Here is a 22703-nt window from a genome sequence, read left to right on the forward strand (position 1 = left end):
CCACCCCCACCCCCCGCACTGGGGGAAAAAAACAAACAGAACTGGGACTCAGTTAGTGCGGAAATATGTCAAGTGCACAAACCCAGGCGCGGAGAGTGGGAAGGAGGGAAGCGCGCCCTTGCAGCCTGTGAGGTTGGCAGCGGAGTCACCAGGGAGCCGCCGGAGCAGAAGCGCCGCTGTGGGCGGAGCGGCCGGTCCCGCCTCCCGCCTCTTTATAAGCCCGGCGCCCGGCGCCCGGCGGCGCCAGCTGAGGTGTGAGCAGCGGCTGGAGACCGTGGTTGGGAGACCCGGCGCTGCGCGCAGATTCACGGAGACGTCCCGAGACCCCCAGAAGAGGTGAGGGAACCGGGGCGGGCCAGCGAGGATCCCGAGCTGAGGCTCCCGAGCCGAGCCGAGCGAGTCCGCGTGTTTGTCCGTGCCCCTCGGGGGTGTGTGTCCGTGGGGGCGCGTGTGTCCTGTGTTCACAGGTGAATGGCGCGCGGGGCACTGCGCGCGGGTCTCAGTTTGGGGCACACCAGGGGCTGCGAGTGCGCGTGCGGGGACAGGGCCCGGGATGCGTCGGAGGCTCCGGGAGCGGAGAAGGCGCCCAAGTACCAGGGATCTCCCCTCTGCGATCCCTCCCCTGGAAACTCCGCAGGGGCGAGGGAAGGCGTGGACCCGCCGAGGGTGCGCCCGGGGCTCCAGGCTCGGCGCGCTCGCTCCGTGGAGAGGAAGCCCGGTACGCGCAGGGCTCCGGGAGGGGCGGGGAAAGCCAAGCCGAACAGGTTCATCTGGGATCCATTCCTGGGCGGTTCTCAGATCCGATCGGTGTCGTCCCGGCCCAGAACCGAGGTCGGAGTCCCCGGTGCTGCTGAGGTCAGCTCCGGCTGTGTCCTGGGCCCCTGGGAACGTGTCGGGATACGTTCCTTAAGAGTAATCTGGGAGGTGACTCACGGTGACAAGAAGACCCCGGGGAACGAGTCGGGTGACATCAGAACTCCGCCAGGGCTGGGAGACTGTGGCTCCGCCAGAAGTCCCTTCCCTACTTCTCCACGGTCTCTGTCCCCCCGCGCCGCCACCATCAGCCCAGTGACCTATTTGGCTGGCACAGAGTGTTCCCAGGGAAACCGGACACCGGGAGGTCCAAGACCGGGTGTCCGGTCCCTGCCCCGAGGCGCGCCCTTTGGCACCCGAAGCCGCGGCCGGGCGCTGGGTGGGCTTGCGCCAGCCTGTCAGTTAGCGAAGCCCCGAAGCCGGACCTACCTCTCTCTCACCGCTGCCGGGAGAATCCCGGCCCAGCCTGCCCTTGGGTCGGCCGGACGGAGTCGGGGTCCGGAGCCGAGCTCTGCTCTGTGGCGCGGTGGGGGCACCCAGCCCCCAACGGGGGCGGTGGGGGGAGGGAAGGAGAGGTCCTGTGTTGTAAGGGATGGGGCTTTGGGGTGCGTCTCTGCTCCGGGCCTCCGTCACCTGCTTTCGGACGCTCCAGGCGGCCCCAACCCAGTCCGGAATTCCCTCTCCAAGGACGACAGGGCTGAGCAGAGCAGGGCGATTCGCTCTTCGGACGCCACCGCCCAGCGCGGACTGTAGTGCGTCTGCCTTGTCTGGGGCCCTCGGGGGACACTTGGGCTCTCCCCGTAGGGACAAGAATGCTAGAAATGGGTTTGGTGCTTTAGGGCGCCCGGGCAGCTCCCTCCCTCCTTCCCCTTCCTCCACGTTGCGTTTCGGGGAGGACTTAAGAGCGGTTTTGTTTTCGTTGCTCCCGTCTATTTTTATTTTTCAGGGATCTGACTCATCCCTTGCTTTGGGCGTGGAGATAAGGTGGAGGGACCAGATCTCGGCGCGCCTGTGCGTGCGTGCTGTGTGTGTGTGTGTGTGTGTGTGTGTGTGTGTGTGTGTACGGGCGTGCGCGCGTGTGTTTCACAAGAGGCGGCGCGAGAGCGCGCTGTTTCCCAATAGTGGCGGGCGTTTCGGAAGCCTGACTAGCTCAGCGTGACGTGTTCGCGGCCCCCGAGCCCCCTCCCACTCCCCCTCCTCACCCCAGGGCGACGTGCAGCGGGAGTGGAAGCGAAGTTTTGGCGGGCGGGGAGCGCTTTGCAGGAAACTGACTCATCACAGCTCGCTGCCGGCCTCCCAGGCTCTGCCCACGCAGCTACCCCTCCGCGCGTGATTTCCTGGAGACCGGCGCCCTCTTCTGGCCACATCGCTAATAGCTAATCCGCCTTCCCGCGGAATGAGGCTTCACCGGCCTTTGCTTCCCAATGTAATCTACTCTAGTACTGATGCTGAGTCTTTGCCCACTCCTCTCTTAAAAGTAGTGCCCCCATTGATTGGATCTGCAGTGTTTACTGAGTGCTTACTGATTATTTGGGAATGAAAATATGGTTGAAGTCCAAGGCATGATAAAACCCTAGCAGGGTTCCTCCTCTTGCCAATGGAGACCTGAGATCTGTAGTGTCTATTCAAGCCATTCTGTGTGTTCCGTCTTGGCTGGCATCCCAAGCATGCCCATCTGGAGAACTGTCAAGCCCTTGAATTTAATTGTCTGGGGAAAAAGGGGCCTGTCAAATCTACATTTTGAAAAAGCTCCTCAAGTGGTTTTGATGGGTCTCTCTGGTGAGGAAACCTCAAAATTAGAGAGGGAGTAGGGTTCAACACCAGAACGCAAAACACAGGGTGTTCAGGGCTGGGTTCAAATCCTGGCTGTGCCACTGGTGAGCTGTGCGACCTTGGGAAACTTACTTAATTTCTCTGAGCCTTGGTTACCTCTTCTGTAAAAAGAGCTGATATACCCATTTCTTCCAAAAATTAATATCCATAAACTTTTTTTCAACAGCCCTTGGCACATAAAATACCTAAATAAATCTCAATCCTTACCCCTGAAGAGAGTGAGCAAAGGTTATTTGTGGGCTTTGTCCACTGTGCTATTTAACCCCTCTCTATGTGGCAGCTTGAGTAGACACTATTGATCTTTTTCACTGTGTGGGTTCAGAGCAAGTCTTAAAACTCTTGCCCTTTAAACTTGGTCAGAGGTCGTCTAGTGCCTTCCCCTCCCCTGTGTGTTGAGACTTGGAGTTGTGGGCTTCACTCACTGTGAGAGGTGGAGTGGGGACAGGTAGATGTGGTGTGGGTCCAGGGCTTCCTGCCCCAGGAGGACACTCAGCAGGGCTTTCACCCTCAGAGCCTGCAAATCAGGACTTGTCCCCAGGAAAACCCAGTCCCTGTTAAAGTCATGCAGGCGCTCAGCCCTGGAGTCAAGCCAGAGCCGGGCAGGGAGGTGCCAGCACCCCCTCCTGGGCAAGCTCACCTTCAGTTTTCCCTCTCCTAAAGTGGGAGGAGAGGAACCAGGTAGACCGGTGCCTTTAATTTTCTTTGCCTGCAAAACGGGTTCCTTGGATGCAGGCAGAATGGGGCAGGGGCTTCCAGGTTGTCTAGACTTCGGGTCACCTGATGTGCCTGGCAGGATGTGGCTCAGCCTGGGAGAAATCATTGCTCTGCCCTGCCCTGCCTAGCTCCTCCTTACCCGCAGGCTGCCTGGCTGATGACATCCTTGGGAAAGGCCCTCAGCCCACAACACCTGTCAGCTGCTGTCTGAAAGAGGTGGTGGCCCAGGTGGAGTGATGGGGAGGAGTCAGCCAGAACTAAAGGCAGAGAGAAATAACATTCTCCAAACACTTTCTCTGTACTTGGTACTGCTCAGAGGGCTTTATCTACAACCGCTTAGCGAATCCTCACATCTGGCCTCTGAGACATTCGCTATTGTTATCTCCTTCTAGAACTGACACCAAAAATAGATGTCCCTTTCATCACAGGCGATTGGAATGTAAAGTAGGAAGTCAGGAGGTACCTGGAGTTACAGGCAAGTTTGGCCTTGGAGTACAAAGTGAAGCAGGGCAAAGGCTAATGGAGTTTTGTCAAGGGAACGCACTAGTCATAGCAAACACCCTTGTCCAGCATACATAAGAGACAACTCTACACATGGACATCTCCATCTTATAGAGGAGGAAAACAGAACCCAGAGAAGTTAAGCCACTTGCCGAAGGTCGCCCAGCAGAGCCTGGATTCCAACCCAAGTGGCCTGGTTCCAGAGCCCTCACCTTTAACCACCAAGATACAGCCGTTCAACTGCCTCGCCTGGTGGGGCCTGCCAATCGTTTCCTTGAGCCTGCATCTATAGCCCTGCTCTTTAGACATGTATGCAGTCCCATTTTACAGATGAGGAAACTGAGGCCAGGGGACTTGAAGTGACTCTTTGAAAGTTGAGGTAGGAAGTGGCAGAGCGAGGACTAGAACCCAGGTGCTTTTTAACCCTAAAATCCAGAGTAGTTTTAAGTAACTGAGCAGGATTAGTCCACATGAGCATCTAGACGGAGGGATTTGAGAGGAGGCATCCATTTACTTGGGAATTGACCTCCCCGGCCAGCCGGGCCTGGAGTTAGGAAACTGCTGGACTGACAATTCACACATCCCTGGGGGCATTCACACCCATGAGGGACACCTCAGGGGGAAAAACAAATTGATTTTAGCTGATAACACCCGGTGGTAAACAGGACCCTGATCCCTGCTATTGCAATAAACTTGCCTTTGTTGACATAAACTTGCCCTTCAGCTGCCCACTACCGCAGTGACCTGGGGGTGTCAGCCTGACTGACTCTGCCCCTCACACCCTCTCTGTGGGTGGAGGTTGGGAGAGCCTGTGGGAGGAACCGGAGAGCCCCTCTCACCTCCCTTTCTAGTAAGGAGACTGCGCCTGAGGTTATGCAGTGGCGTGGCCGGGAGAGGAGCATCCGACTTCCCGAGCGTCTCACTTATGTGCCCTGGGTCTTCCTTGTGTTCCAGCCACAGGTGCCATGTCTGAGCTGTCCAGGGACGCGCATCAAATCCCCCGCAGCAGCAAGGCCTGCCGCTGCCTCTTTGGTCCAGTGGACAGCGAGCAGCTGCGCCAGGACTGCGACGCCCTCATGGCCAGCTGCGTGCAGGAGGCCCGAGAGCGGTGGAACTTCGACTTTGTCACCGAGACGCCGCTGGAGGGGGACTTCGCCTGGGAGCGCGTGAGGGGCCTCGGCCTGCCCAAGCTCTACCTGCCCGTGGGGCCCCGAGACGACCTGGGAGGGGGCAAGCGGCCGAGCCCCTCATCTGCCCTGCTGCAGGGCACGTCTCAGGAGGACCACTTGGACCTGTCGCTGTCCTGCACCCTCGTGACTCGCTCCCCCGAGCGGCCCGAGGGGACCCCCGGTGGGCCTGGCCCCTCCCAGGGCCGGAAACGGCGGCAGACCAGCATGACAGGTGAGGACGGGAGCAGAGGAGGAGGCGGCAAGGGATTAGGACTCCCAGAACTCACTGCAAGGGCTGACCTATCTGGCCCAGCTTACTCATCGCTCTGAGAGGGGAGAAACAGGCCCAGAGAGGGGAAGTGGCTTGCCTGAGGTCACACAGCAAGTCTACTACCAAGACCAATTAGGTGACATTTATTTGGAACATTGACTATGTGCCAGGCTCTTTGATAAGTGTCTAGATTTATTTTAGTCCTTACAGTGATCTAATATCATAGGACATTCTTGGCATCCTTTTACAGGCAAAGGAACAGGACTCTGAGAGGTAGAATGATTTGCCTAAGGTCCCACGCTGAATTTGCCGTGGAGAGTAAAAGAATGATAATTTCCTGGCTGCCTTATGCAAACTTAACTCGCCTTCCCCTTCATACGTACACACCTTCACCTGCACTTCTCAGCCTATTTTTCTCTTTTTGGCACTTTTTAAACTATCAACAGCTACTTACGTATTTGGATATAGTCCATCTCCCCAAATAGGATCCTATCTTTACAAGAAAGAAATCTGTATCTCTCTTGTTCATAACTGAATCCTCAGCACCTTGGATGGTGTGTGACACACAGAAGGTGCTTGAGGAAAATGGAATAAGTGAGGCTGGCAGTTGAACACTAACGATGCCAGGCCTTCGGCCAACGTCTTTTTATTTTTAACTTTACAAATGTATTACCGTTATTATTTTGGCTGTACGGCTTGTGGGATCTTAATTCCCTGAGCAGGGATAGAACCCAGGCCACCTCCGTTGAGAGCAAGGAGTCTTAGCCACTGGACCACCAGGGAAGACCCAACCAAGGTCTTTCCGGAAACATCTCATTTAATCCTCCGAGCACCGTACCAGTGTTATCCTCATTTTATAGGTGAGGAAATGGAAGCTTGGAGCAGTGCAGCCAAGAATCCTGCAGCACATTTGCAGCTGGGTCAAAACTAACAATAATAATAATAATAATAACTAACCTTTGTATGGCTCAGACATCATGCGGAACACTTTTCCTGGATCAAATAATGGGATCTCCAAAGCAGTGCTCTCTGATAGATCAGGCTCTGCAAAGCAGCAGATGCCTAGTACCGCTGGTCACATAGCACTGCTGAGTGCTTGCCATGAGGAACTTTTAGTTAAATTTTTCTTTTAGTTTAATGTTAGTTAATTTAAACAGCCACCTAGGGTTAGCAGCCACTGCATTTGGGCAGCTTGGCTTAAAGCAGGCCCATGGATGTAAAGTTTGTTATTGATCACCTCTGTGAAGCGTGGGGAGATGTTCTGTCTGTATGTAGCCCTCAGGGAGATGGGCTAGAAGTTTCCAGAGTTCTGGGCAGTGTGTCTCTCTGGCCCTGGGGAGGGGTCCCTGGTCCCTCTGCAGTTTGCACTGGGCGGGTGGCTCTGCTGGGCCCTCTTCCTCCTGGCCTGGCTGACATCTGTTCTCTCTCCCCAGATTTCTACCACTCCAAACGCAGGCTGATCTGCTCCAAGAGGAAGCCCTAACCCCACTGCTGGAAGCACGTCCTCGTGGGAACAAGGGGACCACCGCGGGCCTCTTCTGTACCTTTTGCCTTGGTCCTTCAGTTTGTGCGTCTTAATTATTATTTGTGTTTTAATTTAAACGCCTCCTCTTGTACATACCCTGCTTGCTGCCACCCTTCCCACACCCCCAGCCTCTGGCATTAGAATTATTTAAAAAAGACAAAAATTAGCAGAAAAAATAGGCTTATTAGATTGCTAGGTATTTTTATTATATGAACCGTTATTTAAACCCTCTTCATCCTTTGCTCAGAGAAGGCAATGGCAACCTGTACTCCAGTACTCTTGCCTGGAAAATCCCATGGGCAGAGGAGCCTGGTGGGCTGCAGTCCATGGGATCGCTAAGAGCCGGACACGACTGAGCAACTTCACTTTCACTTTTCACTTTCCTGCATTGGAGAAGGAAATGGCAACCCACTCCAGTGTTCTTGCCTGGAGAATCCCAGGGATGGGGGAGCCTGGTGGGCTGCATGGGGTCGCATGGAGTCGGACACGACTGAAGCGACTTAGCAGCAGCAGCAGCAGCATCCTTTGCTTTCCTCATCCTCGCTTCTCTGAGGCTGGCGTGACCCCCATTCTCTGGGTGGCACTCTCTGGAGGGGCCTGGCTCCCTCCCCCGCTGCCATCTGCTGGGTGTTACGAAGTCCTGCCCCCTCTTTCCTGCATTCTCAGACCTGAATTCCTTACAATCTGAGAAGTAAATAGATAGCACTTTGAAGGGGGCCCAACAGAGTTGGAGGCGTCATCAAAACTTTGGGTTCCCCTTGCCCCCTCTAAGGTTGGGCAGGGTGACCCTGAAGTGGGCACAGCCTGGAAATGGGGCTGGGGGATTGGACACCCTCCTGGCCCTTGATTCCCACCTCTGTCCTGTGAAGGCATGGGGAAGGTAGGGGCCCGTAGCAAACCACCCCTGCCTCCCCACTCCCCCCTGACCCCCATCCTCAGGGGAGCCAGTCTCAGTGTTTGGCTTCCCTGTGCCCTGCATTTTTCCAGGAGCCCCAGAGGCCCCTGTTTCCCAGCCAGGCTCTTAGTCCCTCTCTGCTCCTCCCCCTTCCTCCATGCCCTTTCCCCTTAGTATCTTCTCAGCCCTGGGTGGCAGCTCTGGGGGGTGCCCTAACCCCCAACTCAGTGGACTGGAAGGGGGAGGGATATGCTAGGCGTAGGGTTCCCCAGTTCTACCTCAAGCAGCGACTGCCCCTCCTCTTAGCTCTTGGGGTGGGGGTCTTGGGTGGTCGGGCAGGCCTCCTTGAATGGGATCTCTGTGTTAGGGGTAGGTGGGTGAGGAGCAGATTTTTCCAGGAGGGACAGTGTGACACCAGCCCCTGGAACTCATCCAAGGACTTTTTCCATTTGCCCCACCCCTTCCCCCATTTCATTGCACTTTGAATAACAGCTGAAGGAGTCAGATGGCGGGAGCAGAGGCTGTGGGTAGGATATGCTAAGTGGGCAAATATGGGTCTGGGAGATGTGAGTCGTTGTCTTTCCTGGCGCTGAACCACTTGGTGGGTCTGACCCCAGACACCTTCCAGCTCCTGTAGCATCCTGGCCTGGACTATTTTCTCCTGGCTCCCATATGTCCTGTTTTTTCTGTCTCCACCTAGACTGGAAGCCTCTCAAGGGCAGGGAATAAGTCCTGTACTGCTCTGTACGCTTCAAAGCCCCACCCACAGTGCTGAGTATACAGCGGGTGCTCAATAAATATTCCTGATGACTTTACTTGTAATATTAGTGTTGTGGTTGATATACTTTACTATTTATAAGAGCAAGTAGGTGGAGGTTTTTTTAATTATATAAGCACTTCAAAAAAAAAACAACAAAAAAACAGTTTAGCAAAAGAAAGACCAAGACCATAGAACAAAAAGCAGACAATAACAAAACGATAAGTCATCACACATCTACAGATCACCACTGTCAGCATTTTGGGTTCTTGTCTGTGGTTTTTTAAAAGTAAAGAATATATTGTGACTCATCAGAAAAAGTGCAAATTACAAAAAGGTATAAAATGCAAATTATAAGATATAAAAGATATAAAAATGCAAATTACAAAAAAAAATGCAAAATCACAATAAGATACCAGTACACATCTACCAGTGGAGAAGGCAATGGCACCCTACCCCAGTACTCTTGCCTGGAAAAGCCCATGGACAGAGGAGCCTGGTGGGCTGCAATCCATGGGGTCGCTAAGAGTCGGACATGACTAAGAGACTTCACTTTCACTTTCCACTTTCGTGCATTGGAGAAGGAAATGGCAACCCGCTCCAGTGTTCTTGCCTGGAGAATCCCAGGGGTGGTGGAGCCTGGTGGGCTGCCGTCTATGGGGTCACACAGAGTCAGACACTACTGAAGCGACTTAGCAGCAGCAGCAGCAGCACACATTACCAGAATGACTAACATGAAAAAGACTGATAATGCAAAGTGTTGGTGAGGATACAGAGCAACTGGAACTCACACCTCCTGGTGGAAGTGTGAACTATTTCATCTCCTTTGGAATAACTCTTTGGCAATATCTTCTAAAGATGCCTCCCCTCGAGCCTAGAGGAGGAACAATGACTAGGTATTCCATTCTTGGGCTTGTTCTCAAGAGAAATAAACACACATTTGTGCCAAAAGATATTTTCATAGCAGCATTATTCATAACAGAGCCTATGAAACAACCTAAATGTCCAGAACATAAGAACAGATACATAGACTGTGGTATCTGTATATAGTGGAATCCTATATGACATTAAAAAGAACAAGGTACTCTTACATGAATCTTCTGATTATCTGTTTATATTTATCAACCCTAAGACTGACTGACTGAAGCCTTAGTAGCTTAAAACAGTAATCATTTCTTTGCTCTGGATCCTGCAGTTTGGCCAAGAACTACTTTTCAAATACTGAATAATCCTCTGTTCTATGGACCATGGCTTTGCTCCAGAACCCCAAGGGTCTGAGATGAGGCTCTGCCCTTGGAGCTTTTGGAGACTTTACACTGTTTGCTTATCTCCCGTGGATATTTCTAGTATCATGGGATATGCTGGGTCACACGTCCCGAGCGTTTTCCCCATAGTGAGGACCTATTGCAGAGCCTCTTTAGCTCTGTACTCCACTTAAACAATACATAAGTCGTCCAGTACATGAGCTGGAGCAGTATTCAGTACACTGCCTCCAACGTCCCTATTGGCCACCAGCACCATGCCTCTTTAGTGGTAGGATGTCCACAGTATAATAATTTGTCCTTTAACCATGTGGGGCGCCTAGACAGTGTATTAAAAAACAGAGACATCACTTGGCTGACAAAGGTCCGTCTAGTCAAAGCTATGGTTTTTCCAGTAGTCATGCACAGATGTGAGAGTTGAACCATAAAGAAGGCTGAGTTCCAAAGAATTGATGCTTTTGAATTGTGTTGGAGAAGACTCTTGAGAGCTCCTTGGACAGCAAGGAGATCAAACCAGTCAATCCTAAAGGAAATCAACCCTATATATTCATTTTAAGGACTGATGCTGAAGCTGAAGCTCCAATCCTTTGGCCACCTGATGCGAAGAACTGACTCACTGGAAAAGACCCTGATGCTGGGAAAGATTGAAGGCAGGAGGAGAAGGGGACGACAGAGGATGAGATGGTTGGATGGCATCACCGACTCAGTGGACATGAGTTTGAGCAAGCTCTAGGAGATAGTGAAGGACAGGGAAGCTGGTGTGCTGCAGTTTATGGGGTCGCAAAGACTCGGAGATGACTGAGTGACTGAACAACAACCATAGAGGAAATGTCCCGGCATGCCTCAACCCAGTTGGCCATTTAAATCTTAACTAATATGATAGGTTCCTGAATTTTTGCAGGGAATGTGGTCATGATTTTTGATCCGCTTTCCTGATATGGATTGGAAAGAATGCATTGGCCATGTTATTAGCTTCTTACAATCAGAGCTACGGAGACCATTCTAGTGGACATGCCATACTTTAATGATGTAATGGCGGCAACTACGGCTGTCATCAGAGACAGGGCTGATAACAGTGACCATTATCAGTCACCATGCTTCCTTTGGTTTTTTGTAGGAGCAGGTGGGGGCGGATTGGGAAACACTGTGTCCTTTAAGTTTCTGAGGGTAGGATTAACCTTTGCAATTCCACCAGGGATGTGCTACTGCTTCTCATTTACCATCTTGACCAGTGGGATAACTGAAGACACTTCTTCTCAGTCCTTTCCCTAAGGGCTTTTATTTCACTGGTTAGGGAACCGACCTGAGCGTTCTGCTACTTGCTGAGTACATCCATCCCGATTTGCATTCAGGGGCTGGAAAGTAGCCACAGACTCATTTGGACCCACTGGACTCCAGGAGGGAACAGGGCCGCATGACTTACGGGAGCTCAGTTCCCCAACCAGAAATCGAACCTGGGCCCTGGGCTGTGAGAGTACAGAGCCCTTAACCACCGGACCACCAGGGAATCCCCCGGGCTGTTTAATCTTGAGTCAAGAGAGAGGGCTCAATAAACACTGTTTTTTGCTGCCTTGTATTCCTCCTTTCCCCGAGTCCCAGTCCCACAGCCCTGAGATCTCCTCCCATGCGTTCACCCTGTTCCTACCAAAACACGTCAGTCAGACCTGTAGCATTATGGCAAGTTATCTCCTCCAGTAGCAGTAACTCTACTTTTTCTACTCAGGCAATGCTGAGACCTGACCCAATTATTGGTCTAGGAGACGAGGTTGGCAAACTCTAGCTCCAGGGACCAGCTGCCCATTTTTGTATAGTTTTACTTCAATATAGACACACCCGTTTGCTTGTTGTCTATGGCTGTTGTTGTACTTTAAGTAGCACAAAAGCAGACATGAGTAGTTGGGACAGACACCATGTGGCCCACAGACCTAAAATATTTACTCTCTTGCTCTTAAAGCATTTGCTGACTCTTGTCTACAGGTAGAGAGGGGAGGTGGGGTGAATCTTAAAGTGATGGGTGGGTGTTCTCCTCTAGCAGGGGAGGGGCATTCTGCAGGCCTGGAGGGCTCAGGGAAGCAGGGAGTGTAAGATTCATCCATCTAAACACCTCCACTCCAGGACTCAGAGCCCCACTCTCTCCTTGCTGGCTGCAGCATGCATGGTCTCTCCTGTAGCTCTCCCACCTTTATACCAAACCCTGGGGCTGATTATCAAAGCTGTGGTTATTAGCTATGATTATTAGTCAAAGCTATGGTTTTTCCAGTAGTCATGTATGGATGTGAGAGTTGGACTATAAAGAAAGCTGAGCACTGAAGATTTGATGCTTTTGAACTGTGGTGTTGGAGGAGACTCTTGAGAGTCCCTTGGACGGCAAGGAGATCCAACCAGTCCATCCTAAAGGGGATCAATCCTGAGTATTCATTGGAAGGACTGATGCTGATGCTGAAACTCCAATCCTTTGGCCACCTGATGGGAAGAACTGACTCACTGGAAAAGACACTGATGTTGGGAAAGATTGAAGGCAGGAGGAGAAGGGGATGACAGAGGATGAGGTGGTTGGATGGCATCACCAACTCAACGGACATGAGTTTGAGTAGGCTCCGGGAGTCGGTGATGGACAGGGAGGCCTGGCAGGCTGCAGTCCATGGGGTCACAAAGAGTTGGACACAACTGAGAGACTGAACTGAACTGAACTGAGGCTGATTATCATCACAGTCTGCTCTTGGGCCACAAGAGATGAGGACCATTTCAAATGCTTTGATGGGGAGGTCTCTTGTCTCCCATGGTCTGCCCTGAGTTGAGCCTGTGATTCTCTTTCTTCAAGACTTCTAGGGAAGTTAACAGAGGTCAGCCAGTGCCAAATCCTCATAATTATCATGTGTGTGTGCTTAGTTGCTCAGTCGTGTCCAACTCTTTGCAACCCCATGGACTGCAGCCTGCCAGGCTCCTCTGTCCATGGAATTCTCCAGGCAAGAATACTGGAGAGGTTGCCATGCCTTCCTTCAGGGGATCTTCCCAACCCAGGGATTGAACCCAGTTCTCCCGCATTGCAGGCGGATTCTTTACTGACTGAGCCACCAGGGATAGCCCTGTATTTTCTGTATCTCTCCCAGGTCTACCTCCCACAGCTGGGTCTTGGTCAGCAGGAGGCTGCAGCCTACAGGGAACTTATCATCTCCCTACTCACTGCCAGCGTCAGGCCCCATAGTCATCTCACTGGTGAGGGAGCCATTTTCAGAAGCCCTTCTGCCGTTTCTGAAACCAACTTTCGTAGATTTCCGCCCCCTCCAAAAGCAACCTGAGACATGGGTGTGTATGTAGGTGGTTTACTTGGGAAGCGGCTCTGGAAGCATAGAGAGTGGGGAATGTGGGAAAGGAAAAGAAGGCCAAAGCCGGTGGAGGGGGAACTTTCCCGGTGGTCCAGTGGCCAAGACTTGGTGCTTCCAGTGCTGAGAGCTTGGGTTTGATTCCTGGTCAGGGAACTAGATCTTGCATGCCACAACTAAGACCTGGACAGCCAAATACATACATAAATAATCATAACAATAAAGGGGGGCTTCCCTGGTGACTCAGGCGGTAAAGAATCCACCTGTAATATGGGAGACCTGGGTTCAATCCTTGGGTTGGGAAGATCCCCTGGAGAAGGGAACGGCTACCCACTCCAGTATTCTGGCCTGGAGAATTCCATAGACTATACAGTCCATGGGGTTGCAAAGAGTCGGACACGACTGAGCGACTTTCACTTTCAAAAAAAAAGGCCAATGGAGGTATTGGTGAGCAAGGTCTGCTGTGTGCAACCGTGAGGTCTGCAGAGACTGTGTGGAACGTGTCCTAGGTTTATCTCTCAGGGTACTTGCCTAGGTACCTCTGGGGTACTTAACTACAGACGCCAGCCATTGTCGATTGAGGGCAGCCTCCAGGAGCAAGTTCAGGTTGCTCCTTGGGTGGGTGTAGTTTTCGCGATGCCAGAGTAAACCAGAAAGATGCAAGCATTTGAGATGAGATGCTGTATCCCTGCCAGGAATTATTTACCAAAACTTCTGGTAAACACAGACTTGAGGCTAGGGATGCGGGGCTGCTGCAACCCTTCAGCCAGCCTAGTGTCCGGGTGAACAAGTTAGCAAAGATCACTGCAGCTTTGCCCGTCCCACTCAGCCCACAGAAACACGAACACCATGAAGGTGGGTCTTTGCCTCTTGCATTCACCGCTGTCTTCCAGCACTTTGAAAGTTCCCAGCACATCATGGGTGCTGGACAAGTATTTGTTGAAATTCACTGGGGCTTGAATTTCCTTCAGCTTCACCCCCACCCCATCCCAGCTCCCACGTCATTGCCCCTCATCCCTCAACAATCAGTCTGGCGTGTGAACCAGGCCACCGGCCAAGTGCTGGGATGGAGAAGTTGGCAGTTCTGTAACTCAGTCTCCCTCTGACAACCACAAAAGTAGCAACAGCTGACATTGATTATCATCTGCCAAACACGGTTCCAAATGCCTTATAAGGTTTATAGCATCAAATCCTTATGATACACCTCCTAGGTGGGCACCATTATTGCCTCTATTTCACAGATAAGAAACTGAGGCGACCAACCTTTATGTCACATGCTTGAGGTCACACCCCTAGGAAGTGGTGGGGCTCCAGGATATTCACGCTGATGACCCAGGTCATATTGCTTGCTCGATAACCCAGAAAGGGGAAGTGCCTCGCCCAGGGCTACAGCCACGTGACAGCTCTTCAGAGGAGCCTAGGGCACCTGTCTCCTGTGTCCCTCCTGGGTTTTTGTTGTTGCTTAGATTTTCTCAGTCTTAGGTAAAACGTGCTATATAAATGTAACTTTAATCAGTTCCTTGGCTTTCCCTTCCCCTGAGATCACCAGCTCATCTAAGCTCATTCTAGAAATAATTTGGACCTGGGAGCTGGACACAGGGAACCCAGGTCTCCCGGTTTGAGCCCCAGTTCTCACCACTGAACCCCAGAACAGAGAGTATCTTGCTTCACAGTTTACTAAACTGTAACGTGAATTCAAGCATCTTTGAAAGTGTTTGTCACACAGTCGTGTCTGACTGCAACCCCATGGACTGTAGTCCGCCAGGCTCCTCTGTCCATGGATTTCTCCAGGTAAGAATACTGAAATGGGTTGCCAATCCCTTCTCCAGGGGATCTTCCTGACCCAGGGATCAGACCCAGCTCTCCCACATTGAAAGCAGATTACCGTCTGAGCCACCAAGTAAGCCCTTTAGGGAATTGAAAATTAGGGACTCCCTCCCTTCCCTGTTCACTTGAAACTATCACAACATTGTTAATCAGCTATACCCCAAAACAAAATAAAAAGTTGAAAAAAAAAAAAAAGAAAATTAGGGATTCCCTGGAGGTCCTGTGGTTAAGACTCTGGCTGGAGGACTAAGATCCTGCATGCTGCACAGCTAAAAAAATATACATGAAAATCAATCAATCAATCAATCAATAAACAGTTCCCTCCTGGTTCAGATGGTAGAGCGTCTGCCTACAATGCGGTAGACCCAGGTTCAATCCCTGGGTCGGGAAGATCTCCTGGAGAAGGAAATGGTAACCCACTCAGTATTCTTGCCTGGAAAATCCCATGGACGGAGAAGCCTGGGAGGCTACAGTCCATGGGGCCGCAAAGAGTTGGACACGACTGAGCGACTTCACTTTCACCTTATAAAAATTTTTTTAAAAGAAAATTAGTAAGCGTGGAATTTTGCATTCACAAAACCATCTCACTGTCTTTGATGCTCGTTCCTTCATTCCGTTTTTGTAAAATTTTGTAAAATTTCCGAGCTGAGTCTAGTGACGTTGCATTTTCAAGTTAGCTCCACTGTGTCCCAAGAGGCCTGCATCTAATTTTTCCCCTAGCATCAAGCTATGTCTTCCTGCCAGCTGTCTCACGGGCAGGTTCCTCCCCTGGGGCCGGTGTGAGGGGGAGGCCAGGCTGAGCTCTCACCACCTACAGATTGACTCTGTGACACAGGCTCCATCAGAGATGGCTGGACCTCCCCCTGCTGTCTCTGTGCCCTTTTGTTTCCACTGTTGGGCGGTGGGGTGGTGGGGGTGGGGGAAAATGGACTCGGGATGCCTTGAGATCCTGGGGACTTGATCTTAAAAATCCAAACTCACTCTACTCTCAGAGAAGTGGGGAGAGTCCCTTGCTGGAGAGAAAAAGGTCCCAGATCTCCTGCAATTGCCCAAATGCAGAAGCAAGCACGCTGGCCCTCCTTCCAGAATATATCCAGAGTCCAGTTGCCTCTCCTCGTTACTTGTGGCTGCCCCCCTGGTTCCAGCCATCACTTGTCTGGATTATTGTAGCAGCCTCCTCGTTGGTCTCCTGCTTCGTTCTGCCTCTGCGTAACACAGTTTATTCTCCACAATGAAAGCAGCCACAAGGATCCTTTTAAAACCCACACAGGCCCTGTACCGGCTGCAGGAGCGTGTGCGCCACTCTCTGCCTGAGTTGGCCCAGCATAAGGCTGACATGCAGCGGCGGGAGGAGCAGAGCCAGGGAGCCATTTACACCGTGGAGTACGCCTGCAGTGCCGTGAAGAACCTTGTCGACAGCAGTGTCTACTTCCGCAGCGTGGAGGGTCTCCTCAAACAGGCCATCAGCATCCGGCCATGAACGCCACAGCCCAGGGCCACAGCCCCGAGGAACCACTCCCACCCTCCTCAGCCTGATCCCGGAAGAGACTTGGAGGTGCTTTGGCCCCTCTGACCAGCATGACCAAAGCTGGACTCTTTGACACAACCTTATGGGACTTGGCAGGGACCGAAGACCAAGCAAGTGTGGCCAGCGCATCCCTCCTGCCTCTGGGCCAGCCATGAACGTGCTGAGACGAGACTTTGCTGCCCTTGGATTCTTACCCGCCCCTCACTGGCCCTGGACATGGCCATGGCCCCTCGGACCAATAACTGCTGCCACGACCACGCACCTGCTGTGTGTCCAGCTCTGTGCTGGGTACTTCACAGTGGTCATCTTTCATCCTCAGACAGCCCTGTAAGGGAGATGTCACCCCAAATACAGGTGGGAGAAGAGAGGCTCTGAGAGGTGGCGTCATTTGTGCAGCATCACACAGCTAGGGGAGAGCAGACCCTGGTCTAATGTGGCCCCAGCCCTGCCTCTGACTTGCTGTGTGACGTGGGGCCTGGCTCTCACCCTCTCTGGTCCTACCTTTCTCCATGTAGACAAGAAAGCGTGGCCTGGAGCCTTCTCTACAGGCTGAGGCAGACATTTGTGTAATTTCCTGCCTGGACTGTGTTCTACCTCAAGCAGAAACACCCACCCCACTCAGGCCATATAGAGAAGACACCCTGACCCCAGGGGTAGATGTGGGACCCTGGCCTGACTAATCAGAGCACCCCATCTCCCAGGTCACAGTGCTTGGTTTGAGATGGGTACGTGATCCAACGAGAGGTCTTCCATGAAGATTTTTCTGGAAAAGTACAAAAAGTACCATCTTCTTTCTCGAGTTGGTAAGCTCAGCAGATGGAACGTGGAACCCAAGAACATCCAGCCTGGGACCTTGGATCTAGCTGTACCTAACACAGAAAAATCTTAATTCTTCAGTTTCATGAGTTCCTAAAATCACTGCATTTGCCAAAATTGAATAAATAAATAAATAAATAAAACCCACACAGGATCTTGTCATCCTCCAAGTGGCTTCTGTCTCACTTAAAATAAAAAGCCGTGTCCTTACAGGGTGTACAGGTCGCACCTCTGGCCTCATCTCACTCTGCCCTCCACTACCTCTTCAACCACAGCGGTTTCCTCACTGCTTCTCATGTACACAAAGCAAGTTCTTGCCTCAGGGCCTTTGCACTCCCTGTTTCCTCTCCCTGAACATGCTTCTTCCAAAACTTCTTCTTCACGTACTCTATCCCAGTATCAGCTCCTTGGACAGACTTCTCCTGACCGCCACCCCTCCACGCCATCTAAAATATACCTCCCACCATTCAATCCCTTTGCTCTGCTTTACTTCTCTTCATACCACTTATGGCTATCAGATATTATATTGTATATGGATTTTCCCTATTTTTTTCACTTTTGTATTCTCAGTGCTGGCTCATATTAGACATTCAATAAATATTTGTTGACACAGGCCATAATAGCCATCATCAAAAAAAGTCTACAAACAGTAAATGCTGGAGAGAGTGTGGAGGAAAGGGAACCCTCCTCACTATTGGTAGGAATGTTAATTGGTCCAGTTGCTACAGAGAACAGTATGAAGGGCCCTTAAAAAACTAAAAATAGAACCCCCATGTGACTCACCAATCCCACTCCTCAGCACTGCCCAGAGAAAACCATAAATCAAAAAGATACATGCACCCCAGTGTTCACTGCAGCACTATTTAAAACAGCCAGAGCACGGGAGCAACCTAAACGTCTGGCAGCAGATAAAGATACAGTACATATATACAATGGACTATTACTCAGCCACAAAAAGACAAAATCATGCCATCTGCGGCAACGTGGGTGAACCTAGAGATTGTCATACTGAGTGAAGTAAGTCAGACACGGAAAAACAAATATATTGCATAATATGTGGACTCTAAAAAAAATGAGTACAAAAAGCCTTATTTACAAAATAGAAGTAGGGTCATAGATATAGAAAGAAAACATGGTTACCAGGGGTGGGATAAATTGGGAGATTGGGATTGACATATACATCCTACCATATATGAAATTACCAGTAGTAAGAACCTGTTGTATAGTGTAGGGAACTCTACTCATCCTCTGCAATAGCCTATATGGGAAAAAAGTCTAAAAAAAGAGAGGATATGCATATCTGTATAACGGAATCGCTTCGCTATACACCTGAAACTAACACAGCATTGTAAATCAACTATGTGCCAACAACAATTACAAGAATAAAATTGTGAACAGATTTTTGTTGTATTAAAAATGAATTTTTATTTAGCTCAGTAATGCCATGGAAACTCTGAGTACCAATTTTTCAGCAGTAAGAAGGGAGTGAAAATGATGGTTGGTTGTGAGAGTATGTATTTTTTTAGAACTTAAGTTTATTCATCTTGGAAACTTTTTGTTTTGAAATCATTTCAGACGTACAGAAAAGCTGCAAAAATAGTAGAATCATTCCCATAGAGCCTTCACCAACAGTCCCTAAATGTTAACATTTTACCACATTTCCTTCATCACTTTCTCTTTGAATATGTACGAATGATTCTTAAATTTATTTTTGAATGGATATTGTCTAACAAAATAAATGAAACATAAATCTCCCTGTTTGTCCATCACAATACTTCTTTCCAGCCTACGTGTTACCAGCTTCTTGTCTTTTCTGTTAGAAATATCCTATACACTTACAAACATGTACAACTGCGTGTGCATTTATATAGCATAAATTCATCCACACACATGCACTTCTTCATGCAAAACACACTATACTCAGTGTTCTGCACTTCACTTTTTTCATTCAACAGTATCTTCTGAAGGTCATTCCATATCTTCTCAAAGTCTGCCTGGATCTTTCTCGTTGTCCATCATATGCTTACATCAGAACTTATTAAGTATTAATAGTTTCCTGTTGGTGGAAATTTAGGTTGTTCCCAATCTTCTGCTACGACAGACAGTGCTGTAATGAATATCCTTTTATATCGTTATTTTGTACATCGCGCGTAGGACAAATGAGTAGAAGTGAAATTGTTGAGTAAAAGGCTTTTTGCATTTTAAATATTGATAGATATTATCACATTACTTTTCATGAAAGATGTACCAATATATATTTTACAACTTGTGAAAATGTTTTTCTACATCCTTTGTAACACAGCATATTATCCCCTTTTTGTTTTGTTTTACCAACTGGTTAACTTAAAATGATATCTCATTATAGCTTTATTTTTTATTTCTTTTTTCCTAAGTGAAGATAAACATTCTTCATGTATCTGAAAGCCATTTTATTTCTCACAAATTGTATATTCATAAATGTACCAATTTCTCACATGTATTACTGGTTTTTCATTGATCTATAGGAACTCATGATATATTAATAAAAAGGAAATTAGTTTATTTTCTATGCTATGTGAATACTTTTTCATAGTATGTTTACCTTTTGATTCATCAACGGTGAGGTTTTTTTTTGCCATTCAGTTGTTTTATTTTTTTCTTAAAAAAAATTTATATCTAGTGGACTAGCTCAGTCTTTTCTTTTATGGCTTCTAACACTTTGTAATATGACTGGAAAGGCCTTGAATGTGCCAAGATTAATTTTTAAATTACCCAGTAATTTCTTTTGGCATTTGTTCAAACATACACAAAAGTAGAGAGAAGAAAGGAACCAGCAGTACCCTCAACACTTCAACGGCAATCAGAACACGGCAGAGTAGGTTCTCTTGTGGCTCAGAAGGTAAAGAATCCGCATGCAATGCAGGAGAACTGGGTTCGATCCCTGGTTTAGGAAGATCCCCTTAAGGAGGGCATGGCAACCACTCCAGTTTTCTTGCCTGGAAAATCCCATGGACAGAGGAGCCTGGTGGGCTACAGTTTATGGGGTCTCTAAGAGTGGGATATGACTGAGTGACAAACACTCTCACCTTCAGTCTCATTTCAGCTATGCCCCACGCATTCCTCCATCCCTTGACTATTCTGAAGCAAATTGCAAACAACATATAGTTGTATGAATTTTTTTATGTTTATAATTTAAGAAATATAAATGGTATATTTGTAAAGAGGTACAAAAAATAACAATGGTGAAATTCCAGATAGTTTTGATTTCTCAGTCACTTTGAGTATATTAAACAGTTATCTGCATCAGCAGAGAGTTCTTTTTTTCTATTTAATTTTTTTTATTGGTGTATGTTTGATTTACAATGCTGTGTAAGTTTCAGGTGTACAGCAAAATGATTTATACATATACATATATCCACTCTTTGTTTAGATTCTTTTCCCATATAAGCCATTACAGAGTACTGAGTAGAGTTTCCTGTGCTCTACAGCCATTTCTTATTAGTTATCTATTTTACCTTAAAAAAAATAATTTTGTGTATTTACTTGGCTGTGCTGGGTCTTCATTGCTTCGACGGCTTTTTCTAGTTGTGGCGAGTGGGGGCTACTCTCTAGTTGCGATGCGTGGGCTTCTCATTGCAGTGGCTTCTTTTTTGGAGCACAGACTCTAGAGCATTTGGGCTTCAGTAGTTGCGGTCCGTGGGCTCAGCAGTTTAGGTTCCTGGACTCGAGCACAGGACCAGTAGTTGTGGCTCACAGACTTGGTTGCTCTGAGGAATGTGGGATCTTCCCAGACCAGGGATTGAACCTGTTTCTCCTGCATTGACAGGCAAATTCTTTACCACTGAGCCACTAGGAAAGGCCCTGGTGTATAGCAATGTGTATAAGTCAATCCCAATCTCCCGATTTATCCCTTCCCACCTTATCCATTGATAACCATGTTTGTTTCTACATCCCTGTGACTCTACTTCTATTTTGCAAAAAAAGTTCATTTGTACCCTTTAAAAAAAAAGATTTCCATATATAAGAAATATCGTATGATATTTGCCTTTCTGTATTAAAAAACATGGAACACTCCATGAATTTGCGTGTCATCCTTGTGCAAGGGCCATGCTAATCTTCTCTGTATCATTCCAGCTTTAGTATGTATTGCTGAAGTGAGCACTTAAATGCTTAATTTTTTTTTTTTTTTTTTAGCCAGAATGCTTTATTTATTTACTTTGGCTGCGCTGGGTCTTCGTTGCTCTGTTCGAGCTTTCTCTAGTTGTGGTGAGCTGGGGCTACTCTTCGCTGTGGTTCGCGGGTTTCTCGTTGCAGCGGCTTCTCTTGTCGCAGGGCACAGGCTTCAGCAGTTGTAGCACACGGGCTTAGCTGCTCTGCAGCGTGTGCAGTCTTCCAGACCAGTGATCCAACCCGTGTCCTCTGCATTAACAGGCAGATTTGCATGCACTTGGCCGCCAGGGAAGTCCATGCCTGAACTTTTGATCTGGAATTCTTTTAGAGTTAGAGTTCCCACTTTGTTTTTGGCAGATATTTAGGCCATTCTTCCCACAGTTTATTGACTAAACCATCTTTTCTCTACTAATTTGAAATGCCATCTTTTTTGTGCAATAAATTCCCGTATAAAGTGAGTCTATTCCTTTCTATTCTTTATTTTGTCCCCATAAGTTCATCCATTTATATTCATGCTTCAGTACTGCACAATTGCACTCATCTCACATGCTAGTAAAGTAATGCTCAAAATTCTCCAAGCCACGCTTCAGCAGTATGTGAACTGTGAAGCTCCAGATGTTCAGGCTGGTTTTAGAAAAGGCAGAGGAACCAGAGATCAAATTGGCAACATCTGCTGGATCATTGAAAAAGCAAGAGAGTTTCAGGAAAACATCTATTTCTGCTTTATTGACTATGCCAAAGCCTTTGACTGTGTGGATCACAATAAACTGTGGAAAATTCTGAAAGAGATGGGAATACCAGACCACCTGACCTGCCTCCTGAGAAACCTGTATGTAGGTCAGGAAGCAACAGTTAGAACTGGACATGGAACAACAGACTGGTTCCAAATAGGAAAAGGAGTATGTCAAGGCTGTATATTGTCACCCTGCTTATTAACTTGTATGCAGAGTGCATCATGAGAAATGCTGGGCTAGAGGAACCACAAGCTGGAATCAAGATTGCCAGGAGAAACATCGATAACCTCAGATATGCAGATGACACCACCATTATGGAAGAAACTGAAGAACTAAAAAGCCTCTTGATGAAAGTGAAAGAGGAGAGTGAAAAAGTTGGCTTAAAGCTCAACATTCAGAAAACGGAGATCATCCCATCAGTTCATGGCAAATAGATAGGGAAATAGCGGAAACAGTGGCTGACTTTATTTTTTGGGCTCCAAAATCACTGCAGATGGTGATTGCAGCCATGAAATTAAGAGATGCTTACTCCTTGGAAGAAAAGTTATGACCAACCTACATAGCATATTCAAAAGCAGAGACATTA

The 22703-nt window shown here is 48.8% G+C and overlaps 1 protein-coding gene and 1 pseudogene across 1 annotated transcript; both read left to right on the forward strand.

Annotated features, from left to right (window-relative positions):
• Positions 1-228: 228 nt before the first annotated feature.
• On the forward strand, positions 229-8543 carry CDKN1A (cyclin-dependent kinase inhibitor 1A (p21, Cip1)). The gene is made up of 3 exons (XM_010848668.1): positions 229-336; positions 4816-5262; positions 6735-8543. Exons 2-3 carry the CDS (start codon positions 4827-4829, stop codon positions 6782-6784), a joined length of 486 nt encoding a protein of 161 aa, XP_010846970.1. The 5' UTR covers positions 229-336; positions 4816-4826; the 3' UTR covers positions 6785-8543.
• A 7578-nt stretch (positions 8544-16121) lies between these two features.
• On the forward strand, positions 16122-16511 carry LOC104995022 (annotated as a pseudogene).
• Positions 16512-22703: the final 6192 nt, after the last annotated feature.

This window comes from Bison bison, unplaced genomic scaffold (genome assembly GCF_000754665.1).
Source record: "Bison bison bison isolate TAMUID 2011002044 unplaced genomic scaffold, Bison_UMD1.0 scf7180017864270, whole genome shotgun sequence".
NCBI classification, from domain to species: Eukaryota; Metazoa; Chordata; class Mammalia; order Artiodactyla; family Bovidae; genus Bison; species Bison bison.